The sequence below is a fragment of the Procambarus clarkii genome, chromosome 22 (assembly GCF_040958095.1).
Source record: "Procambarus clarkii isolate CNS0578487 chromosome 22, FALCON_Pclarkii_2.0, whole genome shotgun sequence".
In the NCBI taxonomy this organism is placed as follows: Eukaryota; Metazoa; Arthropoda; class Malacostraca; order Decapoda; family Cambaridae; genus Procambarus; species Procambarus clarkii.
Window position 1 is genome coordinate 26,106,882 of NC_091171.1, and position 25,730 is coordinate 26,132,611.

The 25,730-nt window shown below is 42.6% G+C and overlaps 3 protein-coding genes across 4 annotated transcripts in view; 2 read left to right on the top strand and 1 right to left on the bottom strand.

Annotated features, from left to right (window-relative positions):
* The window catches only part of LOC123760890 (cation-dependent mannose-6-phosphate receptor), a gene marked incomplete in the record, with an annotated part of 87,332 nt that overhangs the window by 56,641 nt on the left and 4,961 nt on the right, over positions 1-25,730 (bottom strand).
* Positions 1,386-19,624, top strand: LOC123750020 (protein phosphatase 1 regulatory subunit 12A). Of its 2 annotated transcripts, XM_045732148.2 has the most exons (3): positions 1,892-2,023; positions 10,571-10,647; positions 17,221-19,624. In XM_045732148.2, exon 3 carries the CDS (start codon positions 17,235-17,237, stop codon positions 18,813-18,815), a length of 1,581 nt encoding a protein of 526 aa, XP_045588104.1. In that variant the 5' UTR covers positions 1,892-2,023; positions 10,571-10,647; positions 17,221-17,234; the 3' UTR covers positions 18,816-19,624. The 2 variants fall into 2 exon arrangements, with proteins under 2 accessions (XP_045588103.1, XP_045588104.1); XM_045732147.2 differs by lacking the exon at positions 10,571-10,647 and having other exon boundaries at positions 1,386-2,023.
* The window catches only part of LOC123758309 (U-scoloptoxin(01)-Cw1a-like), a 207,017-nt gene continuing 203,049 nt past the window's right edge, over positions 21,763-25,730 (top strand). Inside the window, exon 1 of the mRNA XM_069329615.1 lies at positions 21,763-23,194. The gene's annotated coding sequence lies outside the window, so the exon portion shown is untranslated. The remainder of the gene's footprint in view (positions 23,195-25,730) is intronic.

Genomic DNA, 25,730 nt, shown 5'->3' on the forward strand with positions numbered 1-25,730 from the left:
GCCCAGTTGGTCTGTGACTTTGTGCAGCAGTGTTACTATAACCAAACGTTTGCACCAAGAATGCAAATCTCTCATTTGAACATACATTTTGTAAGTCAATATCTTAACACACTACTTAAACAGAGGCTGAACTCTGCAGACTCTGTGCAAAGTATTTCACATCCCCCTACTTTATGAAAGGGGCAAGGGAGCTGACCGCGACATATTACACTTCTCATATAATAACCAATAAATCTGTAAAGTTTCAGCATTTGGCCTCCACCCTTGGACAGAGACAGACACAGTCCGTTTTATACATATAGATATAGGCCAGAAATTATAGAAACTAGATAAGTGCAGGATGTTGACCAGACCACACACTAGAAGGTGAAGGGACGACGACGTTTCAGTCCGTCCTGGACCATTCTCAAGTCGATTGAGTTAAGTGCAGGAGTTATGGTAAACTGAAGTGAGCAGGCATTTCTGACCACTTGTGTGTGATTAACTCCCCCCTCCCCCGATAAGGCACAAATGCCAAGTTGACCAGCAAAGATTCGAGATGGACCTCGGGAGCTGAGAAGTGGGGTGAGGGGTTGGGAAAGAGGAAGGGTAAAGGAAGAAAAGCCACTCTAACGGGCCAGTAAGGATATATTACACACCAAGAGACAAATGCTTCTGGTGTTTTCAGTGGATTCATCTTGCCACCAATTTTTTGTATGTACTGTGATGCACCATCTACATGAGATGGCAGAACCCATAATTGTGATGATAAACAGTAATCACAAGCCTGTTTGCAAGAAACTTGTCAAATGCAGATGTATCCAGAACACAGCAGAAATCAAAGAAACCTCCCCCCCTCCCCCAGGAATAAGCTGCAGAAACTGCCAACATCTACCATGGCAGATATTCCTGCCATACCTACCAAAGCTAGCATAATATGTCTGCCCTCTATATCCAGCAGAGTCAACATTGCACCTGATCAACCAAGAAACAATGGCTTAGTTATTAGATGAGGTTGAAGCTTAGTTTTTATTTTTAGACAATAGAAAGAGAGGCATTCTCAAGTTACTGTTCAGAAATAAGAAAAGTAGACAAAATAAAATGTATAGAATAAAAACATATGTGATTCCCTTTCTGAGGCTGCCTAGCTGTAGTCCAGTGTAATCTTATCAGTCTTTCAAAACCATTACCAGTTATGACATTATGATAAACCTTATCAGTCAATTATTCATATTTATTGTACTTAAATCTTGTGTTTGTTATTATAAGTTTGTATTTTCTTAATAAACACATAACTAATTTAGAAGTAATGTATAGAGATCTACAATTCATAGATATGGGTTTAACACCAGACTTGAGAGAAGAGAAAAATGATTAGATAAGATATCGCACCTTGAATCAGTCAAACCTTTCTAGCTAACTTGTCACCATTCTCCGAGCAATGGTGGCTAGCTTTGTCTAACAATTAAAATTCAGTAACTGAATTATTACCAAACTGAACTCAAATTCAACTACAAAAATCAGTGCTCAAGATCACAATGTTACTGAACTATCCAAGTCTGGCCTTATATTGTGTTCAAGAAAATACAGTAATCAAGTTGTTACTGCTGATTAAGATCCCAATGGAGTAATTATTCAATTTGTTAATTTAAGCAACACTTTCCAACATCCGTGAATTTTAATAAGGAGCAAGATTTATATGCAGTTCAACGGTTATAAAACTAGCAATGGTTGAATAACAATTCTTGTGCATTTCATCAGGTGATATAAAGAACCATAAAAACCACCACCACAATGGAGCACAGTGAGCTCCTACAGGAGATGCAGCAGATTGAAAAGCTGCCAATAAATGAACGAGTTAAACTAGCACAAAAGAGAAGGAAGCAACAGTTAATAGCCTATGCAAAATGGACAAAAACCGATACTTTTAGCAGCAGACCAAGACCCAAGAACAGACGTGGAATAACTTTTGCTCCCGAAATACAACTTATGGACGTTGCAGCAAGGGGATCAATAGATGAAATGCGTTCTCTTCTAAAATCAGGTGAGGTCTTTTATATTGATGACCCACATGATTACACACACACACTGAGTGTGTTTATGACATGTTTTGTTGAGTTTAATATGGTTCAATGTTTTCAATTAATATCAAATGAAAAGGTGTGGAGTTAGCAGTCATGTTGTTCTTAAAGTTTTGATCAACTTCTAAACAAATTCTAATCTAATACTTATTTTTCCACAATGAACATGAAGGATCATAGTATATTGGAAACTATATGAATTCATAATTTGTTTTGAAAGAAATGGGAGAGGATGAGAAAGAGAGACTTAAGCCTATCCTGGGTGCTGCCAGGTACGCCTTCTAGTACTGTATATATTGGAAAGCAAATCAGGTTTGACACACTTCCTTTTTGAGGGTTTAAATAGCACCTTGGCTTAAATAACCTAATTTGCCTTTATTAAATTCAAGTGTTTTTTCAGCCTTGGCTACAATATTTATAATTAACCTTGTACATAATTACTGTGTGTTAAATAGGTGCACTAAATAGGAAAGACCTATACAGTGGGACCTCGACTTACGATGGTAATCCGTTCCCAGAGACAGATTGTAAGTCGAAATATTGTAAATCGAAGCAATTTTTCCCATAAATAATGGGAATTGAATTAATCTATTCTCCACCCTCCAAAATATTAACTTACAAATACATTTTATACTGAATACAATGTTTTTTCTAACTACAATACAGTACATATGTTTATCTTACCTTTATGGAGGACTCGTGATGCATATGGAAGATGGGGAGGAGGAGAGGTGTTACTGTTTGGAAGGGAAGTCCCCTTCCATTATAACATCAGGCAGTGATGACTTCTCTGGGGTACACACACACCTACATTTTGCCTGCATACCTCTAGGACCTGGTTGTGATTCACTGCTTGTTTGTCTCACTAAAAACCTTTGTAGCGAGTAGATTATCCCAATAATATACTCGCTCCAAATATAGTGTTAATGTTCCTGTCAACCTTTGGAGATGAATGAGGTGAGGCGTTGCCCGGGCAACACGGTGAGATGCCCGAGCAATATAAGCAGCGGTGTAGCGAACATTAACTAGTCTACTTTCAAGTGTGGTCTAGAGCAGACACTTGCGAGATACTGTACCGACGCTCAGTGCGCTCAACTCACACCAAAGTATCACCTGTGTACTTCTGTATATTCGACCAAATATATATATAGTATCTTAGTGTCTGTGTTTATTTGTCACCATACTTTACGTAACAATAGAACCGTTACATTGGTGACCCAGTGAGTGACAAAGAACACCTAGTCACAAACTAGATCTTCGCCATGGATTTATCTACCAGGTTTCCAGCATACAACGCAGATGAGCCAGAATTTTGGTTCATGCAGATGGAGGCTATTTTCGACCTTCACGAAATTTCGACTGAGAAAGCCCGATATGCCTGTACCCTGCCAACACTTACCTCGGAGGCTATGCACACTGCCTCCGCTGTCATCACCGCGCCATCACCGGACACCAGGACGTACACTGCATTGAAGGCCGCTCTTCTACAGGCAGCAATGAAACGCCGCATTCAACAAAGGGACCAACTCCTCACTGACAAAAGGTTAGTAGACAAAACACCAGCCCAGCTTCTGCGGCATATTCAGTATGTGATGCATACTGCAACTGGTCCAGCCCCCAGCGAGATTGTGAGATCACTGTGGATACAACTCTGTCCAAAACACATTCAATCGGCCCTATTCAGTATGGCTGACGACACCCCATTAGCCCAACTGGCTACACTGGCAGACCGGCTTCATACGACGTCTGATAACGCTACGCTGTCCCACCTCAGTGATACACAGCAGACTACAGACACCCAACAACTCGACGTCCTCCAGAACCGGCGTTTTTTCCACCCAGGGAAGACGTACCATGCGAATCCAGTATCAGTCTCTAAGCGACAGCGAGAACGTCGTGGAGAACTTTGTTCTTACCACCAGAAGTTCGGACACCAAGCCCGCAACTGTAGGGCTCCTTGTTCCTGGTCGGGAAACTACTTCGGCGGGGACTGTTAACGGCCAGTGACCCCGCCATTTCAAACACTACACTGCTCTACATATCTGACGTCATAACCAAACGCCGTTTCCTCGTTGACACAGGTGCAGCAGCTAGTGTGTTGCCTCCCCCACTGGTCAAACCAACCCGTACTCCTGGTTTGGACTTACGAGCCGCCAATGGTACGTCCGTCCGTACATATGGGACCCGCGCCCTGGTTCTCGAGTTCGCCTCTCTGGGTCGCTTTACGTGGACTTTCCTCATAGCGGATGTGGAACAACCCATTCTTGGATGGGATTTCCTGCAACACCATCGACTTATGGTGGATCCCGCAGGTGCAGTACTTCGAGCCTCTCCTAGTACCTCACCACAAGTTTACATCGTCACCCCAGTCGCATCTACGGAACTTCAAGCACTCCTGGATGAATTCAAAGATGTGACCCAACCCGCTAGCCCTCGACCAGAGGTGCAACATACGATTACGCATCACATTACCACAACGGGAGCACCTACCTTCGCCAGACCACGCCGCCTGGCACCGGAACGACTGGCGGTAGCACGTGCTGAATTCAATAAGCTACAGGAGGCGGGAATAATCCGCCCTTCGAACAGTCCATGGGCTTCACCTCTCCATATGGTCCCGAAAACAGCCCCAGGGGAATGGCGCCCTTGCGGAGACTACAGGGCTCTCAACGTTCATACTCTGCCGGATCGCTACCCAATACCACACATCCAGGATTTCTCACAGGGATTGAGCAACGCAACCGTTTTTTCGAGAATTGACCTTGTGCGGGCATTTCACCAGATCCCTGTGGAACCGGCAGACATTCCGAAAACAGCGATCACAACACCTTTTGGACTGTTTGAATTCGTCCGGATGCCTTTTGGTCTACGGAATGCAGCCCAGACATTCCAACGCTTCATCGACCAAGTAGTTAAGGACCTTCCTTTTTGCTACGCCTACATTGACGATCTGCTGGTGGCCAGTACATCACCAACAGAACATCTGCTACACCTCCGACTCCTTCTCACCCGTCTGCGCAACTTCGGCTTGCAGCTCAACTCCGAGAAGTGTATTTTCCATGTTCCAGAGCTGGATTTCTTGGGACACCGTGTGTCAGCAGCAGGGGTCCAACCACTAGAGAAGAAAATCGAGGCAATCAAGGAATTCCCGCGCCCATCTACTCCAAAGAAGTTGCAAGAATTTCTTGGTGTGGTGAATTTTTATCATCGATTCATCCCACATTGTTCGGACATCTTGCGACACTTATACGACCTCTTACATGGTCGGAAACTCACGTCCCGTCTTCCGTTGGAGTGGACTCCCCAGGCAGAGACAGCATTCACCGACATAAAAAACAAGCTGGCGGAATTCACCTTACTCGCACACCCAGTGTCTGACGCTCCCACCAATCTCTCTACCGACGCTTCAAACACAGCAATTGGTGCTGTACTACAACAGCTCATTGAAGGAGAATGGCGCCCAATTGCATTCTTTTCAGCGCGCCTGTCACCCACTGAAGAGAAGTACAGCACTTTTGATAGGGAACTGCTCGCCATCTACTCAGCCATACAACATTTCCGGCACTTTCTCGAGGGGCGGAACTTCCACATCCTCACAGACCACAAACCTCTCACTTATGCGCTGGCGGCCAAGGGTGATGCTCACTCTCCTCGAGTAGCCAACCACCTGGGATTTATTTCCCAATTTACCTCGGATATCCGTCATGTCAAAGGAACTAATAATGTCATAGCCGATGCACTGTCTCGACCCACCATAAACCACGTCGTGACAAACCCAGCTCAGGTGGACTATTGTGTAATCAGTAAGGCCCAACGGGAAGACCCTGATCTGCAGCGATTACGAACATCTGACACAGCTCTCCGGTTCATCGAGATTCCCATGGAAGGTGGCGGAAGTATAATCTGTGACACCTCACGGACGGGAGCACTTAGGCCCTACATTCCTGCCCAGTTTCGCTGGAAAACGTTCTCAGTATTTCACTCCCTAGCACACCCAGGAGTACGCGCTTCCCAGAAACTACTAACGGAGCGTGTTGTATGGCCAGGAATCAATGCCGATGTTCGACGATGGACTCGCTCATGTCTCCAGTGCCAGCGAGCGAAAACACATCGTCACACAAAGAGCCCTCTTCAACAGTTTCCGTTACCTTCTGACCGTTTCGAGGTGGTGCATGTAGACATCGTTGGACCATTACCGTCGGCAAGAGGATATTCTTATCTACTCACCTGCATCGATCGATTCTCCAGATGGCCGGAAGCAATCCCATTAATCAACATCTCAGCTGAGTCAGTGGTCCAGGCTTTCCTCTCTGGATGGGTCGCCCGTTTTGGCAGCCCCTCTGTCATCATCACCGACCAAGGACGACAGTTCGAATCATATCTATGGAAGGAACTTATGGAATTCCTCGGCACCACACATAACCGAACCACAGCATACCACCCTGAGTCGAACGGAATGGTAGAACGCTTTCATAGGCAACTAAAAGCTGCCCTAAGAGCTCAAGCACGCCCTGATGATTGGATCGACAACCTTCCATTAGTCTTGCTTGGCATCCGTTCGGCCACGAAGGAGGGCAGTGGATTCTCGGCAGCAGACTTAGTATACGGATCTAGCCTGCGGCTTCCGGGCGAATTCTTAACACCAACGCCACTTATCACACCCCCAGACCCCACTTTTGTCCAGAAATTACGGGCGGCCATGACAAACATTCGGCCTACACCACCACGCCAACCGACAACTCGTGCTACATATGTGCCTCATGAGCTCCACACAACTGAACACGTGTTTGTAAGAGTCGACGCTGTTCGACGCCCTCTACAGTCACCTTAAGAAGGACCATTTAAAGTGGTTTCTCGAACACCAAAGTTCTTCACCATTGAACGCCGAGGACAGCGGGTAAACATCTCCATCGATCGCCTTAAACCAGCACACTGTGACGCTGCCCCAGACATCCCTCCAGAGACACATCCGCCGACTACGCAGTTCACTTTTCGACCACAGTTACCAGCAGCACCGCCACCTACGACAACGGACGATCCTGTACGACCTCTCACCCTACAACCCCAGTTACCAGCCGCACCACAACCTGATCCTGCGACGACGGACGATCCTGTGCGACCTCCCACCCTACGACCCCAGTTAGATGACATCAGCGAAGAGGAGGAAGTTAACTTTGATGGTTATGTAACGCGAGCAGGGCGTACAATTCGCCGACCAGCTAAGTTCCTTGATCAAGTATTTTTCCTTTCATCCCCTGGGAGGGGGAGTTCTGTAGCGAGTAGATTATCCCAATAATATACTCGCTCCAAATATAGTGTTAATGTTCCTGTCAACCTTTGGAGATGAATGAGGTGAGGCGTTGCCCGGGCAACACGGTGAGATGCCCGAGCAATATAAGCAGCGGTGTAGCGAACATTAACTAGTCTACTTTCAAGTGTGGTCTAGAGCAGACACTTGCGAGATACTGTACCGACGCTCAGTGCGCTCAACTCACACCAAAGTATCACCTGTGTACTTCTGTATATTCGACCAAATATATATAGTATCTTAGTGTCTGTGTTTATTTGTCACCATACTTTACGTAACAATAGAACCGTTACACCTTTCCAGAGATTTTTTTTCCATGTTTTAATTTTTGTCTGTAGTGAGGCATCACAGTGTCATTAAAAAGGTTAAGGCAATGGCCTACTTCACCGTGATTTGGGCGAGTCGTTTCAGCAAAAGTTTGCAATTCTTCCCATGCTGCACACATTTTCTTAATTAATGAGGAAGGGACATTCTGTACTGTCTCCTCCTCTCCTGAAGAAATTTCCTCAGCTGTCTCTTGTTGCTGCTCCTTGTGAAGTTCTTCGGTGGTCAGTTCTTCGCTGTGTTTCTCCACCAGCTCGCAACACACAACACTTAGAACACTATGAATGCCACTTCTTTTCCTAAATTTCTCAAACCATCCCCTGCTCCTTTAAGCTCTTTCGCATTTGCATCACTCGTTCCAGGGGTTTTCCTTAAAAGGTCTTCATGCAATTTCCTCGCTTTTTCACAAATGATGGCCTCTGAAACTATCACCTGCTAACTCCTTGCTGTGTATCCAAATTAATAATAAACTGTTCAACATCCTCAAGTGTTTGTGTTCTATGTTTCGTGATTATTGATATGCCTTTTGCCACTTTAGCGCTCATAATGTCCTTTTTCTTAGCCAGTATGGTGGATAACGTTGACTGAGATTTGTTGTACTGCCTAGCTAGTTCAACAATCCGCACACCATCTTCATATTTACGAATGATCTCTTGTTTTTGCTCTATGGTCATCCTTACATGGGTTTTCATATGTTGAACCTTACCACTGACTTTCTTGGGACCCATGGCATGATGTATAATAATTACTTTTATGTTCAAAGAGCAAAAAATCACCACAAAAATGGAATTTCTTATAGGCGTGATCGTCACTAAGCGGGCAGCTATAGTAAACTGAGGCAGGTCAGCCCACGTGACCGGGAACCACGCGCTCGGTCAACCCAAACGTGTACCAACAAATATCGTTAGTAGATGACACCACTGTATGTCGAGTCGCATTTTTCAATCAAATTTACATCGTAACTCGAAATTCTCGTTAAGTCGGGGCAATCGTAAGTTGAGGTGCCACTGTACATCAAAGTATGAAAGTTATGAAAGTGGAGTACAGTATTTGCAAGAAACAACCACACTATGAACCACACAACAGGCAATAGCAGGTTCTTACTAACTTTTGCTTACTAACTCAAGTCTTATGAAATAATAGCTTCACTATTACTGTCACTTCAGTGACATATATGAATCCAGCTCGATTCGAGCATAAATTTTAACAACAGAGTGGATCATATTCCTTTGACAGTGGCAGAATAAGCATGCTAAGAACAGAGGGAATAGTTGTGGCCCAACAGAGATGAGAGGGATTTGTCCTTAGAGGATGGAAACCTCAAGACTTTCTCTAGTCATATGGTCATAAGAGTGGCTTCACAAGTCCTGTATTCTACTATTCTCCAGGTATACCTGTTACCTGTTGTCGATTCTGAGGATCACTGTTCCAGCAGCCCTGTCTCTGACCAGGCAGACTGGTTGAAGGTCTAGTCAACCAGGCTGTTTGATACAGCTGCTCACAGCTTGATGTACAAGTCACAGGCTGGTTGATCAGATATCATTTGAAGGTGGGGAAGGAATAATCAAGTTCTCTCTTGATCAATGCAAGATGTCAGCCAGTTATGCCCTGAATGTATTGAAAACTCTTGGGTCTTGAATGTTAATAGAGTTCTCTTCAGCATGCCTATTGCACCTCTGCTTTCAGTAGAGCTATTTTGCACATCCTACCATGCCTGACAGCTGAGGACAGCACTCGGGATTCATAATCCTAAAGTTCTGGGTTCAATCCCCGGTGGAGATGGAAATAAATGGGCAGTTTCTTTCACCCAGATGCATCTGTTCACCTGACAATAAATAGGTACCTGGGAGTTAGACAGCTGCTACAGGCTGCTTCCTGGGGGTGCGTAATAAAAAAGGAGGACTGGTCAAGGACCGGGCCGCAGGGATGCTAAGCCCGAAATCATTTCAAGATAACCTCAAAAATGCCTTCTGGTCTCGTGTGGTGTTATTTTTATGTACAGATATGGAAATAATAATCCTAGTATATTCAGTGTAAATTATTATGTACCTCTCTTGCTTGCACTATATGGGAATACAGATTTTAAAAATAATAAATTTTATTTTTTAGCCTCAATAAATTACATGTTCCGATTGGATTCTAGCAGTAAAAGTTTTTTGCACATTCTCTAGGTCGGCAATTTCACCAGCTTTGAAAGGGGCTATCAATGTGCAACGCTATTCCACTCTAGAGAACACTAGTGTCATAAAAGTATCATTCGTGAGGCATCTCTTGTTTGAAAGGTTTTTGTTATCCAACTTGTCATTTTTCTTGCAGTTGTGACAGCTACTTCACTGTGTTCTTTAAAAAATAAGGTCTTCAGACATGATTACTCCAAAATCTTTTACAATGCTTTTCTTTCAATAGTGTGGTTTGACTGCATTTTATATCTGTTTCTGTTTTGATATTTTTTCCATAGCACATTAACTGAAACTTTGCCTCATTAATCATCATCTTTTGTGGCCCATTGAAAGACTTTATGAACATCAGCTTGGAGGTTTGTTGTTTCTTCTATATTGTCTACTAATGAAAATTCTAGTATCATCTGCAAAGGATGAGAGTGCTATAGTTTGTATCCTTGCCTGTCTGATATGAGGATGAGTGCACCAGAACCAACACAGTACCCTGGGGGGTCTGAGCTTTTCACGGTGAATAATCTAGATTTTACTTTGTTGACTAATATTACATTCAGAGTTCTGTTCGTTTAAGATTTAAAGATTCATTTCCCTACTTTGCCAGTAATTCCTTTTGCGTGCAATAACACCATGTTTACATTTGTTGAAAACTTTTGCAAAATCTGTGTAAGTATATTACATCAACATTTTGCTTATCTTCCAAGGCATCTAAGGCCATGTCATTGTGGCCTAGCAACTGTGAGATGCAGAAGCGCCATATCCTGAACCCGTGTTGCTGAAGGTAATGTCGACAATGATGCCAAGTGTTTTGTGACTACTACTTGGCGCGCTCTCTCAAAGATTTGTTTGTGTGATACTAAAGCTATTGGTCTATCATTTTTTGTATCTGCTTTATTACCTCCTTTGTGATGTGGCATCAGCAGAGATGCATTTCCGCTGTTTTAGGCATTTCGGGATCACACTAGTACCTAGGCTCTGTATCCATTAGATATTTATGGCCTGTGATAATTTTTTTGTTTAATTCTTAATAAATATAACATTTCAGAAGTCCAAGCATGGTGCAAAGTACATGGGTATGCTGTCTATGGCTGCTTCAGAGTCAAGTGGGGGTTAGGATGACATCTGATACCGTGGCATCTTGGTTTACGAATGCCCCGCATTACGGAATTTTCGGTACATGAAAATTTCCTCGTAAAATTTGACTCGGTGAACAAAGTTTGCCTCGGAACAAGAGTGTTTGCTGATACATGTATGGGTCGAGCGTGTGGGTTCTGCTGGGAGCAGGGTGAGGTACGCTCAGTTTACCAGTTTATTTTGGCTAATTTTGACTGCGCTTGAATTCCCTCTGAAGAATTTCACCTTTTCTGCCTTTTTGGTTTCTGAACATAAAAGTTCTTATTACATATCATGTCATGGGTCCCAAGAAAGTTAGTGGTAATGTTCAACCTAAGAAAATAGTTGTGAGGATGACGATAGAGGAAAAACGAGATTACTGTATTCATAAACATGAATATCGTATGCGGGTTGTTGATCTAGCTAGGCAATACAACAAATCTATGTCAACAATGTCAAGCTGTAGCAGGCCATTGCATTAACCTTTTTAATGACAATGTGATGTCTCACTACAGACAAGTGTTAAAACGTAGGGAAAAACAAGTGTCTAGACAGATTCTTCGTAAGACAAGCAAGCAGTGAGCCACAACCAGGTCCTAGTGGTATGCCTGCAAAACAGAGTTTTGAGTACCCCAGAAATGTCATCACTGCCTGATGTTATAATGGAAGGGGACTCCCTCCCAAACACCAACACCACCTCTCCTACTCACTGTCTTCCAAATGCCAACAAGAATCCTCAATAAAGGTAAGGTATAGTGTAAAAAAAAAAAAAAAAAAAAAAAAAAAAATAGTATTCTGCATAAAATGTATTTAAAGCTAATATTTTTGGGTGTGAAACAGATTAATTCAATTTACATTATTCCTTATGGGAAAATTTGTTTTGGTTTACAAATTTTGTGTACTCTTGGAACAGATTAAATTTGTAAACCAAGGTGTCACTGTAAATGGTTTGATGGTAGTCACACACTCATAAAGAATTCCTTAGGACCATTGAGCTTCAGTGTGTTCAGGGGTTCACCAAAAAGGGAATCATACTATAACCTTAGTATTTCACTCAATTCTTTGCTATCATCTGTGAAAGTCCTATCACCCTTGCACAAGGGCCCAATGCAAGATGTGCTTTTTGAATCTAGATTTTGCATAGAAGAAAAAGAACCTTATTTCACTTTTGGCCCTTTACTCTGTCTCCTGGATTTTATGATTCTTGCAACAATTAAGCTCGATCATATCTATATAATATAATAATAAACAATAATATAATAATAAACCATATCATATAAACAGTCTCCGTGGTGTAGTGGTAAGACACTCGCCTGGCGTTCCGCGAGCGCTATGTCATGGGTTCGTATCCTGGCCGGGGAGGATTTACTGGGCGCAATTCCTTAACTGTAGCCTCTGTTTAACGCAACAGTAAAATGTGTACTTAGATGAAAAAACGATTCTTCGCGGCAGGGGATCGTATTCCAGGGACCATAGGATTAAGGACTTGCCCGAAACGCTATGTGTACTAGTGGCTGTACATGAATGTAACAACTATTGTATATATCTCAAAAAAAAAAAAAAAAAAAAAAAAAAAAAAAAAAAAAAAAAAAAAAAACTTTCTTTATGTAGCCTTCTTTGTCGTTGTTCAGCAGGAGTGGAGCATTTGAGATGTTCTGCGATTTGTTTTCTTCACCTAAGAAGGAATGCTTTTCTCATTCCAGTTAACATTTTTTTTATTATGTTTTATTTATTTATATATACAAGAGTTGTTACATTCTTGTAAAGCCACTAGCATGCATAGTGTTTCGGGCAGGTCCTTAATCCTAATTTTTCCCCATAATACAACCTGCCAAATCATTTAACCACCAGGTACCCATTCACTGATGGTGAACAGCGACTACAGTTAAGGATTGGCACCCGGTCAATCCTCCCCGGCCAGGATACGAGCCAAGGCCAAAGCATTAGCGAAGTGCTGGGCAAGTGTTTGGGGGAGGGGGGGGGTGAATAGTCAGTAGTAAGTAACAGTCGATTGATTGACAGTTGAGAGGCGGGACGAAAGAGCAGAGCTCACCCCCCGCAAGCACAACTAGGTGAATACAACATAGCATCACACTTGACAATCTCCATCATACTCTAGCAAATCATTCATAGCAGCACTCCACTGCTTTATAATAGTGTACTTATAGTATACCATGCTCCTTGAGTTGTTATACAAAGATTAAGCAGTTACACAATCGAAGACTACCAAACATCTAACCTTGTTCTTTACCACATTTCTTGTATGGCTCCCACTTCATTCCCCTCTTCCTTGCACATTTTCACCATATCTGTCTTTCTTGGTTTCCACTCATTGTACCCCTTGCACGTCCTTAAAGCTCACTAGAGACCAGAGGCCAATAGCTAGTCCCCTCACAAAGGCTATGATTTATGATAATTCTTACTGAAGAATCAAAACCCTCCCCCTGAAAATAAGTGAAGCAAAACAGACAACTGCAAGGTTCACAGACAGTAAACAAACAATGCAGTAAATGACTTGGCAAATGATCCACCCAGAAGTTGAGTCATACAGCCCTAGTAGTAGCTGACCACCACCAAGTAGCAGCACCATGGAAACTGACAGCCTCCCACATCAACAACCCTCAGTCCTTCACCTAATATCAGATAAGTTTACCTACTCCATGAGTTGCCAGCTTTTCAGGTCCTGGATTTTTTGTAGACAGGTGTTGGCCATCTTTTAGTGTGTCATTACCCAAGTAATTACCTAAGTGAAGTTACAGGATGAGAGCTACGCTTGTGATGTCCCGTCTTCCCAGCACTCTTTGTTATATAACGCTTTGAAACTACCGAATTTTGGCCTTCCCCACCTTCTCACCTGACTTGCTCCAACCGTCTACCACACTGTTTGCGAAAATGAATTTTCTTATTTCTTCGGCATCTGTGTTTAGCCAGGTCAGTCATTAAACGTTTCACTGCCTCTTCTGTCCCAACCGTTATGTAGGGCCGGTGAACACCCTCCTTAATTAAATAATGGTTCGGATTCACCAAATTCCTTGGCTAATTGAATGGTCCACTCCAGATTTTGATAAAAAGTTAGTGGACATGTCGAGGGAAATAACAGCCGCTTTCTTCCATTAATCTGTGCCTCCCGCCATGTGTGGTTCTCTTACATTCTTCAGGTTGGGAGCAGACAGCACACTGGACTTGTGATCCTGTGGTTCCGGGTTCGATCCCGGGCACCGACGAGAAACAATGGGCAGAGTTTCTTTCACCCTATGCCCCTGTTACCTAGCAGTAAAACAGGTACTGTACCTGGGTGTTAGTCAGCTGTCACGGGCTGCTTCCTGGGGGTGGAGGCCTGGTCGAGGACCGGGCCGCAGGACACTAAAGCCCCGAAATCATCAAGATAATCTCAATATAGCTAGTTTAACCACTGCACTGCGCAAAGCGCCTTTAGGCGCTCAGAGAGTTGTGCTTTTTGTTTTTTAATTTGGCTATATTTTAATGTTTTTTAATGTTTTCATTACTATTTGTGTTTTGAAATGGAAATAGTTGACTTTGGAAACATTTTGACATTAAATTTACCTGAACATTTGTAAAAATAACAAAAATATGTCCTTGACAATTGCACCAAGACGTTTTTGCCGAAAATAGGTGAGCAGTGCAAGGGTTAAATATATGACCTCTTGTTCTTGAAGTTCCGGGTCTCGGAAATCTTCCCTATCAATTTTATCAATTTGTTACTATTTTGTAGTGATCATATCACTTCTCTTTCTTCTGTCTTCTAGTTTTGGCATATATAATGCCTCTAACCTCTTCTCGTAGCTTTTGCCCTTCAGTTCTGGGAGCCACTTAGTAGCATGTCTTTGCACCTTTTCCAGTTTGTTGATGTGCTGCTTAAGATATGGGCACCAAACAACCACTGTATATTCTAGATTTGGCCTAACAAAAGTCGTGAACAATTTCTTTAGTACAGTATTTCACCATCCATGTATTTAAAAGCAATTCTGAAGTTAGAAAGCGTAGCATAGGCTTCTCGCACAACGTTCTTTATGTGGTCTTCACGTGATAGTTTTCTATCTAGAACCACCCCTAGATCTCTTTCTTTATCAGAATTCTTTAAAGATTCTTCACATAATTTATAGGTTGTGTGGGGTCTATGTTCTCCTATTCCACATTCCATAACATGACATTTATTCACACTAAATTCCATTTGCCAAGTGGTGCTCCATATACTTATTTTGTCCAGGTCTTCTTGAAGGGCATGACAATCATCTAAGTTTCTTATTCTTCCTATTATCTTAGCATCATCAGCAAACATGTTCATATAATTCTGTATTCCATCTGATAGATCATTTATGTAGACAATGAACATCACCGGTACAAGAACTGAACCCTGTGGTACTCCACTTGTGACATTTCTCCAGTCCAATACAGTGCCTCTGATTACTGCCCTCAGTTTTCTATCAGTCAGAAAATTTTTCATCCATGTTAGAAGCTTACCTGTCACCCCTCCAATATTTTCCAGTTTCCAGAACAGCCTTTTATGTGGAACTCTGTTGAAAGCTTTTTTTAGGTCCAGATAGATGCAGTCAACCCAACCATCTCTTTCCTGTAAAATCTCTGTGGCTTGATCATAGAAATTGAGTAAATTTGATACACAGGATCTTCCTGATCGAAAACCGTACTATCTGTCTGATATTATATCATTTCTCTTGAGGTGTTCTACCCATTTAGTTTTTATTATTTTTTCCAATATTTTGACTTGTCACTTATTTACACTTGTCAATGATACAGGTCTATAATTGAGGGGGGTCTTCCCTGCTGCCACTTTTGTAGATTGGAACTATGTTAGCCTTTTTCCCCACACATCTGCTACGACTCCTGTATACAGGGATGTCTGAAAAATCAGCTGAAGTGGAATGCTGAGCTCAGGTGCACATTCTCTCAGAACCCATTGTGAAACTCCATCTGGGCCAACTGCTTTGTTCTTACTTAGCTTCAGGAGCATTTGTTTCACTTCGTCTCTAGACACCTCCATGTGTTCTATGCTGTTCTCTGGAATTCTTATTGTGTCTGTGCAAAAAGTGAAAAAGCAAAAGCGTGCTCACTCACAGTTAACGCTTGGCTGGCTTTCACCTTTGCTGGGGGTGGGGGGGAAGGTGTGCTGGGATTTTGGACTTTATATGCATATACCCCTGTAGGGCATTCGATTGTGAACAAATTGATACCAAAATGAATGACATAGCATGAGAATTGAGGTGAGAATCCTGAAAAGAGAACACACATTTTGGTGGGGTTGCACACTCACGGGTAACTCATGGCCAATTTGTGAGTTTGGTGCGGGTGGCACGCTGGGCTTTTGGACTTCATATGTATACATCCCTGTAAGGAATTGTATTGCGAACAAAAAGATACCAAAATGAACGCCATAACACAAAAATTGAGGTGAGAAGAGTATATTTTGAGTCTGGTTGTGAGCACCGAGGAAATGCTTGGCACACCTAGCGGTAGGCTAGGACGCGCGCTCCAGGGACGGAAAAATGTTAAGAAGTACATCAACAAACTGGAAAAGATGCAACAATGTGCAACTAAATGACTCCAGGAACTGAAAGACAAGAGCTACAAGTAGATGTTAGAGGCATTAAATATGCCAAAACTAGCAGATAGAAAAAGAAAAAAAAAAAGGCGATATGATTACTACAGTACATACAAAATAGTAATGGGAATCGACAAAATTGATAGGGAAGAATTCCTGATACCTGGAACTTAACGAACTAGAGGTCATTGATTTAAACCAAGTAAAGTTGCCGAAAAAATAGAAGAAAATTTACTTTAGCAAACAGATTGGTAGATGGTTGGAACAAGTTAGGCAAGAAGGTGATAGAGGCCAAAACCATCAGTAGTTTCAAAGCGTTATATGACAGTGCTGGGAAGACGGGACACCACAAGCAGAGTTCTTATCCTATAATTACACTTGGGTAATTACAGTATAATTAACAACCACGAGTACATCACAGAGCACCAGCAAACACTTACATCAAAATAAAACCAGTCATTTATTATGACAGAAATACACACATGCTCCACTTCATACATGAACTCTTCAGAACATGACATATGAATTCAACAAATTCCATATACAGCGCATGCTTCTCACTCTTCACATTAACCCTTTCTATTTGCTTTCAATATTTATTATAGTAAACATTATAAATGATAAAATACTATATTATAGTTAATGTTTTTCTTTCTTTCTTAGGAACTGATCCAAACATGATGAACCATGATGGACTTACAGCTCTACATCAGTGTGCTATTGACGGCTCACTGGAAATGGTGTCACTTTTATTAAAACATGGAGCAAATGTAAACATAACAGATAATGATCTTTGGACACCTTTACATGCAGCTGCCACCTGTGGACACTTCAAAATTGTCACTACTCTCATCAAAGCTGGAGCTAACTTAACAGCAGTGAATGGCGATGGGGATATGCCACATGATATTACTGAAAACGAAATATCTCTGCAATATATTGAAAATGAAATGATTAAAAGAGGTATAACACAAGATACCATTGAGGAGATTCACCAGAAGCCTCACGCTGCCATGCTCGAAGATATTACCAATATAGTAGCTGCCGGAGGAGACCTTAATCAACCATTAGACCGAGGAGAAACTTTTCTTCATGTAGCCATTGCAAATGGTTTTAATGATATAGTAGAATTACTAATAAACAATGGAGCATCTCTAACAGCATGTGATGAAGATGGCTGGGAACCCATACATGCTGCAGCTTACTGGTGTAATGAAGCAGCATTAGACATGCTCATGGAAGACAAAAGAGTAAACTTAAGAACTTGCACTACAAGTGGAGTAACACCTTACGAGCTCTGTGATGATCCTGAATTGAAAATGAAGATTCTTCACAAAATAAGTTTAACACCAGACATGTTTAAGCCCTCTGGTGAAGTCAATCATGATAATTTTACTCCAGTATATGAGGAGGTTGAAAGAATTATAGAGCAAGTAGATGAAGAGCATATTCATTTAGATTTTGAGAACCCTGAAATTAACGCCTTTTATAATGATCCCAATCCCCAAAAGAAAGAATACCTTTTTATTCAAATAAATGAGGATTTTGATCACTTACGACACCCAAGCATTGATGACACTCCTCCATCCCCTCTGACCAATTTACAATCAATAGAACACTCCTCAGATCGTAGGAATTCAATCAAAGAAGCTAAAATTAAAGCACCATTAAAAAGAGCAAGTAGTGACAGACTTACTAACAAGGAGAAGCAAAAAATACAAAGTGATATTGAAAGTAAAGAAATTGGCAACACAAGTTCTTTCAACAACATCAAGGAGAATATACCACCAAATCTACCTCCACTTAACCTTGACAATGCAGCTGAAGACATGATGCAACACCCTAACTCAGTACCAAATAAAATTAATAACTATAGCAATAATAATGTTGAGTATAAAGGAATTATCACTTCAAACACTGTAGTTACACCTCAAGCAAGCAGTGCAACAGAAAGTTCACAACTAGAACAAGTTCACTTAAAGTCAAAGAAGAAAATGCATGCTCCTCCAATACCAAAAGTTTCATTGCTGGAGCTAAAGAGACAACGTCAAGAAACTCGAGAACTGCAAGTAAGAACGCTGCGAGAGAACAACCAAGTTACAGAGAAACAACCTATGTTCTATGCCCCACCTTCAGTATTCCAACCCCCTCCCAGTCCCACAGTGATTCGTTACAAATACAAAATGGTTCTTATTGATGATGATAATGATGATACTGAAACAGGTTTCATCAAGAAGACAAAATGCACTATCATGTGAAACAAAAATACTGTGCACCAAAGAAGAAATATTCATTATATTATAATTGAAGTCAAGATTTGTGTGTACTGTATATACATCTCCAAATTCATATTAAAGTCACTTAGAAATGTGTTACCATATTTGCTAGGATTTTTATCTCGCCTACAACGAGGAATATTTGCTCAAACTAATACACCGAATACAATATATTACATTTCATTTAAATGATCATAATCGGTTCTAACTTTTTTTTTTAAGTTGTAATTATTTTTAATTCTATCTTCACACAGTAAATTACTCGTCAATTGTTAATGCATAATTATTTTATTTATTCATCCTCGATATAAGATACTATATTAGTTATTTATAACAGTGCATAATAATATTAGTGCTTGATACTCATTAATCTTATTACCATTTACAAATTATTATACAAATAAAAAAATTCAACATTAGAATATTTGTACATATTCTGTACGCATCCTACACAATACAGTATTTATATTATTGTATGTCTGTGAATAGTGATTGTTGATATACAGTAGTATTAAAACTAAATATTTGGTGAAGAAAAAGCTGCAGCAAAGTATGACGAACTGCAGTATGCTGTATACAGTATATATCTGACCGGCCTGTAAATAATGTTATAAACCGACAACTGATATACTTTTTCATTGTAATAAGTAAAAAGTATAGTCTAGTTTAGCTTCCATGAAAATAACTTAAAACATTACTGTACTACTTTTCAAATTACAGTACAGTACTGCTATACTGTATATATTTTACATATGCATGATTATGTGGGAAAATAAAATACTAAATATTTAGCTAATCTTTCATTTGCAAAATTCTAGATGCAGTATAGCAAATTGGATTCATTTTAATGCCAATGCATTGCAAGTTACAGTATACATACAGTTCCCCTACTACAAACAGTCTTGTTCTGAAATTGTGTTAGTACTGTATAGCATTTGTTCGGAACATTGAACGAGAATTCTCATAGGTGCAATGCTATCAATGGGAGAATGAATTCCAGAACCACCAAAAATTTTCACAACACCAATATTTTTGGGACATATTATTAAAAATTATTTACCTTGAATGATGGAGTTAACATGTTTGTCAAAGTTAGCTGTTTTTGAAGGGTGAAGATAGCTAATTACATGAATTTATAAATGAAAAAACAAGTATGTACTGTATTGGGAGTCTGCTATTTGTGGTTTATTGCACAAGTAAACACCTCACACCCTCTATCTAGCCCAACCACTTGAGCTGGACTGTAGAGCGACGGTCTCGCTACATGCAGGTCAGCGTTCAATCCCCAACCATCCAAGTGGTTGGGCACCATTTCTTTCCCCCATCCCATCCCAAATACTTATCCTGATCCCTTCCAAGTGATATACAGTTATAATGGCTTGGGGCTTTCCCCTGATAATTCTCTTCCTCTCCATCCATCACCAACCATGGACCCCACCCTACCAACAGAGTAAACACACTAGTTTTGACCAAAGCATGAATGTTTGGGTCACCGAGGACTCGAGAGCTGCCACTCTTAACATTGTCATTTTTCTGGAAACACCACTCCCTTAACCCTTAAAGTGCGCATCACGTCATATGACGTGTTAGACGTTGTACCAGTCAACTGCGCTTCACGTCATATGACGTACATGGGTACCGCACACAATTTGAATGTCCCGCGGTGTAGCTGGGATTCCCATACGCTGCCCAGGGGCTATAGTAAACAGCGGCCATTTTGAAAAAAATTCACGCTCACGAACCAAAGGCGTGGGAGGCATCAGTTTAGCGAGTCACCATGGCGAGCGCACGGTCAAACGCCTCTCGGGCATGCACCACTCAATCCCTCACCCCCAGAGCAAATAGCCCACGAATTATTCTCTGAAGGTGAAGAAAGTGTGTTTGATGATTCAGACAACGATGAGGATTATACAGTGTTGTCGGCTGATAGTAGCAGCAGCAGTGAAAGTGACAGTGACCGCCATGCCATGGCGAGGCCTCTACGCTCACCCATGCCTCCTCGGCCAGTTTCTACCCCAATTCTACCACGACCTCACAGTTCCTGTGGATATTTACTGTTTGAGGGTGACGAGTCAGAGGGAGGTGACTCCTTTTCTGGGTTTAGTGACTCAGATCATAGTTTTATTGAGCCTGTGGCTGGTACCAGTGGTGTAACTGGGCGAGAAATTGTCACGTCAGCAGCATCTCGCCCAGCCAAGCGCCACCGCATGGCACCACATGAGGGACCAAGACCCTCACGTTCACGTGCATCCACCTCACGTGCACCCACCTCACCTGCACCCACCTCACCTGCACGTAGCCGCCGTGCTTCTCGCAGACGGTATTCAGCTCCTGGTCGCTGGTATGCATCGCTTCCTCGCTGTCTTTCCTCTGCATCTCACAGGACGCCTGGTGTACTTGTGTGGAGTGATGGTGACGATTTTATTCTTAATATTCCTCACTTTGATGATAAAGATGTAGGGATTACCAACCTTTTCCCTAATCAAGGTGAGGACATGGCTGAGATGGAATATTTTACAGCATTCTATGATGAACCACTCATGGAATATATTGTACACCAAACGAACCTGCATGCTGCTTACCTGATTGACAGGCAAATCACAGAATTTTCACGACTGCAGCATTGGAAAAATACCACAGTTGCGGAAATGTGTGTGTTTTTGGCACTCTGTTTGTTGATGAAGCACTGTCACAAACATGCAATAAGTGACTATTGGAGCAAGGAGCATACAGTGCCAACACCTTTATTCGGGAAATATATGTCACGAGACAGGTTTCAGATACTCCTCAGGTGTCTACATTTTGGAAGTGTTCAGGACCGAACAGATGATGATAAGACTGTGGCGAGTGAGGAACTACATGAACGATGTTATTGGAAAATTCAGAGATTTTTATGTACCAGCACAGAAGCTGGTGGTTGATGAATCTCTCGTACTTTTCAAGGGACGTGTTCCATTCAAGCAGTACATTCCCTCAAAACGAAACCGATTTGGCCTGAAATTTTTTGTTCTTTGTGATTGTGAGACAGGATACGTGTTACACATGATTCTGTACTCGGCTAGTGATGTAGACATTCCCGGTAACAACGAACATGGATTCTCGGGGAGTGTAGTGAAGTCCATCATGGCTCCGTGGATGAACAAGGGACACATTTTATACACGGATAATTACTATACAAGTCCCTTGCTAGCTCGGTTCTTGCTAGACAATAGAACCGGATTGGTTGGTACAGTAAAGCCACAACGAAGGGAAATGCCTGTGTTTGACAACGACATTGCAGTTGGTGAGTGTCAGAGAAGGAAAAGTGATAACATTCTGTCAGTTCGGTGGAAAGACAAAAGAAAGGTGAACTTGTTGACAACAATTCATGATGGAACAATGGTGAACAGTGGGAAAGTGAACCATAAAACAAACGCACCACTATATAAGCCAGACTGTGTTTTAGACTATAATATCAACATGCGGTTGATTGATAAATCAGACATGATGATTGGCACTGCAGAGTGTGTGAGGAAAACATGTAGGTGGACGAAAAAAGGGTTCTTCCATCTTGTGGACATGAGCATGCTGAACTGTTTCAACATGTACCTTGTGAGAACTGGACGTAAGCCCACTTTCCGTGCCTTTGTATTTGATGCTGCAATACAGTTATTAGAAAAGTTTGCAAAAGATGTCGCAGGGATTCAGCAGCCATCATAAACCCACTGTTGCAGCATGCTGGTACTCCACGCCTCGCTCACACTGAAGGCTTCCTAGCACACAGACTCAAGTATTTGCCACCAGCTGGGAAGCGTGCAATAGCCCGTGATTGCTTGGTGTGTAAAACAACGACACGTAGAGATCAGAAGCGGAAGCTTGTGCAAACATGGTGTGAAACATGTCGTATCCCATTATGTGCTGTCGACTGCTTCAATGACTACCACAGTCTAGAAAACTTCTAAGTGTGCTTCAAAGTGTGTATAGCGTGTGCGTGTGTGTAAATACCTAAACATATAAGCAGATAGCGTGTGCGTGTGTGTAAATATCTAAAAATATAAGCAGAACATACAATATAATAGACTGTAAAGACATTATATTGCCGTAATTGAAAACATTTGTGCGCGCCTGTGTATACTCAAATATGCAACAATTATTGATATAAAATATGTTCAAACATTATATGGAACACAATTAGTGAAAAAAAAATTCGATAAAATGCGCCTAGACATTGTAAATAAATAGCGCGAAAATATATTTGTGGCAACTCTGGCTGGTTGAGGACCGCGCGCAACGCCTCAGGGACGTGTACTGTACTGTACTGCATGAGCGAACATGCAGATTGTGACGTCATCGCTGATCTTCTCGGCTCTATTGCAACAAAAGTAAGTACAATAGAATTTTATTTTTTTTCTGTGATCAGTGAACACAACTTAACAGATTAGCAAAAAAAAAAATTTTTTTTTTTTTTTCAAAATGACATGCGCCTGCGGGGAACAAAGGATATTATACCCCGAGCATGTTAAGGGTTAATGACTTTTGATACTCTCACCCACCAGTCCTCACCCCTGACACCCTGCCAAACTCCAACCCCTCTTAACCACTTCCTGGACACCCTCTTGCATGTGAAATTACAAGAGGCAGAGATTGACTGCCTGACAGACTCCATGCCTTACTGAGATTGTCTGACTGAGAATACCTGCCTGCTTGCCTATGCCTGTTATTCAACACCAATGGTAGGGAATAGGTGAAGGAATACACACAAGAAACAAAGCCAGTGGTTAGGGATGGCAAGCATCTAGGGAAAACAACTAGTCTGCTGCCGATACTAAATGTGCCAATAGTTGCATATGAAATTACCTGGTTCTATTAGAACTTTGGGAGTAAGAGGACTTGCTCTCTATGAGAGCAATCACAATACTGCTGACTGACCCACCACACATGATGAAACTATAACATTGCTACAACTATCTAACAAGTTGTAACAAGATGCAACACCTTCTAACAAGATGTAACAACTTTGTAACAAATTATAAAATGATAAAAATAGGTAGTGTTGTGTTTGCAGGAGAGGCAGTCCAAAAGTAAATATACAGTACAGTATTCACAACTTTTTGTACCACAACACTATTTGAATTTCCACACACTAATTTTAAAAAATATACCAGTACGTACTGTAATTTAAAATAAAGTTCAGCTTACCGTGTTGTAGTTCGTCATTGATGCTGCATATTTTCAAATCAATACTTAAAAATTTACTTAACCTAACAACACTAAAATTGCTGCATAATACATGAGCTTGGTACTGTCAGTTTCGACTGCCAGTTGCTGAAGCTTCACTGGTTGAAGGCTCTTGGCTCTCTGGCGAGGCTTCGCTGGTTGAAGGCTCTTGGCTCTCTGGCGAGGCTTCGCTGGTTGAAGGCTCTTGGCTCTCTGGCGAGGCTTCGCTGGTCGAAGGCTCTTGGCTCTCTGGCGAGGCTTCGCTGGTCGAAGGCTCTTGGCTCTCTGGCGAGGCTTCGCTGGTCGAAGGCTCTTGGCTCTCTGGTGAGGCTTCGCTGGTCGAAGGCTCTTGGCTCTCTGGCGAGGCTTCGCTGGTCGAAGGCTCTTGGCTTGCTGTTTTTACCGAAGAACAATTACGTTTTTCTTGCCTCCTGTGTTCATTGGCCTCTATTATGATCAGGTCTTTGGTTTGACTTAAGTTCTGATACATGTTTCCAACTTTTGGATTAGTGCACTTGGATGAAAAATTAATTACATATAACAGAAGACACGAGTAAACTTTATTTGGTTGTCTGTGTGGTGTAAACAAAACCATTTTAAACCTTAACACCTCCAGGATGAGTGCTGCTGCTACCAGAGAGTCTAAGAAACATTATCAAAATTACTATGAAAACAAAAGTTAGTTAACAAAATGTTTCACTAATGGCACGGTACTGTGGTAAAACACAAGGGTCGATAACACAAGATCCACTTGGGGCAGGCAGGCCAATTACATAGGTTGCCAGGGGTGGGGTGGGAAAAGAGAGCGCGAGGGGGGGGGGGGAGAGAGCGCGAGGGGAGGGGGAGAGAGAGAGCGCGAAGGGGGGGGGAGAGAGAGAGCGCGAGGGGGGGGAGAGAGAGAGCGCGAGGGGGGGAGAGAGAGAGCGAGGGGGGGGAGAGAGAGAGCGAGGGGGGGGGAGAGAGAGAGAGAGCGAGGGGGGGGAGAGAGAGCGAGAGCGAGGGGGGGAGAGAGAGAGAGAGAGCGAGGGGGGGGAGAGAGAGCGAGAGCGAGGGGGGGGGGGAGAGAGAGAGAGCGAGGGGGGGGGAGAGAGAGCGAGGGGGGGAGAGAGAGAGCGAGGGGGGGAGGAGAGAGAGCGAGGGGGGGGGGAGAGAGAGCGAGGGGGGGAGAGAGAGAGCGAGGGGGGAGAGAGAGAGCGAGGGGGGGAGAGAGAGAGCGAGGGGGGGGAGAGAGAGCGCGAGGGGGGGAGAGAGAGAGAGCGAGGGGGAGAGAGAGAGAGAGCGAGGGGGGGAGAGAGAGAGAGCGAGGGGGGGAGAGAGAGAGAGCGAGGGGGGGAGAGAGAGAGAGCGAGGGGGGGGGAGAGAGAGAGCGAGGGGGGGGGGGGGGGGGAGAGAGAGAGAGAGAGAGAGAGAGAGAGAGAGAGAGAGAGAGAGAGAGAGAGAGAGAGAGAGAGAGAGAGAGAGAGAGAGAGAGAGAGAGAGAGGAGAGAGAGAGAGAGAGGGGGAGAGAGAGAGAGAGAGAGGGGGAGAGAGAGAGAGAGAGAGAGAGAGAGAGAGAGAGAGAGAGAGAGAGAGAGAGAGAGAGAGAGAGAGAGAGAGAGAGAGAGAGAGAGAGAGAGGAGAGAGAGAGAGAGAGGGGGGGAGAGAGAGAGAGAGAGAGAGAGAGAGAGAGGAGAGAGAGAGAGAGAGAGAGAGAGAGAGGGA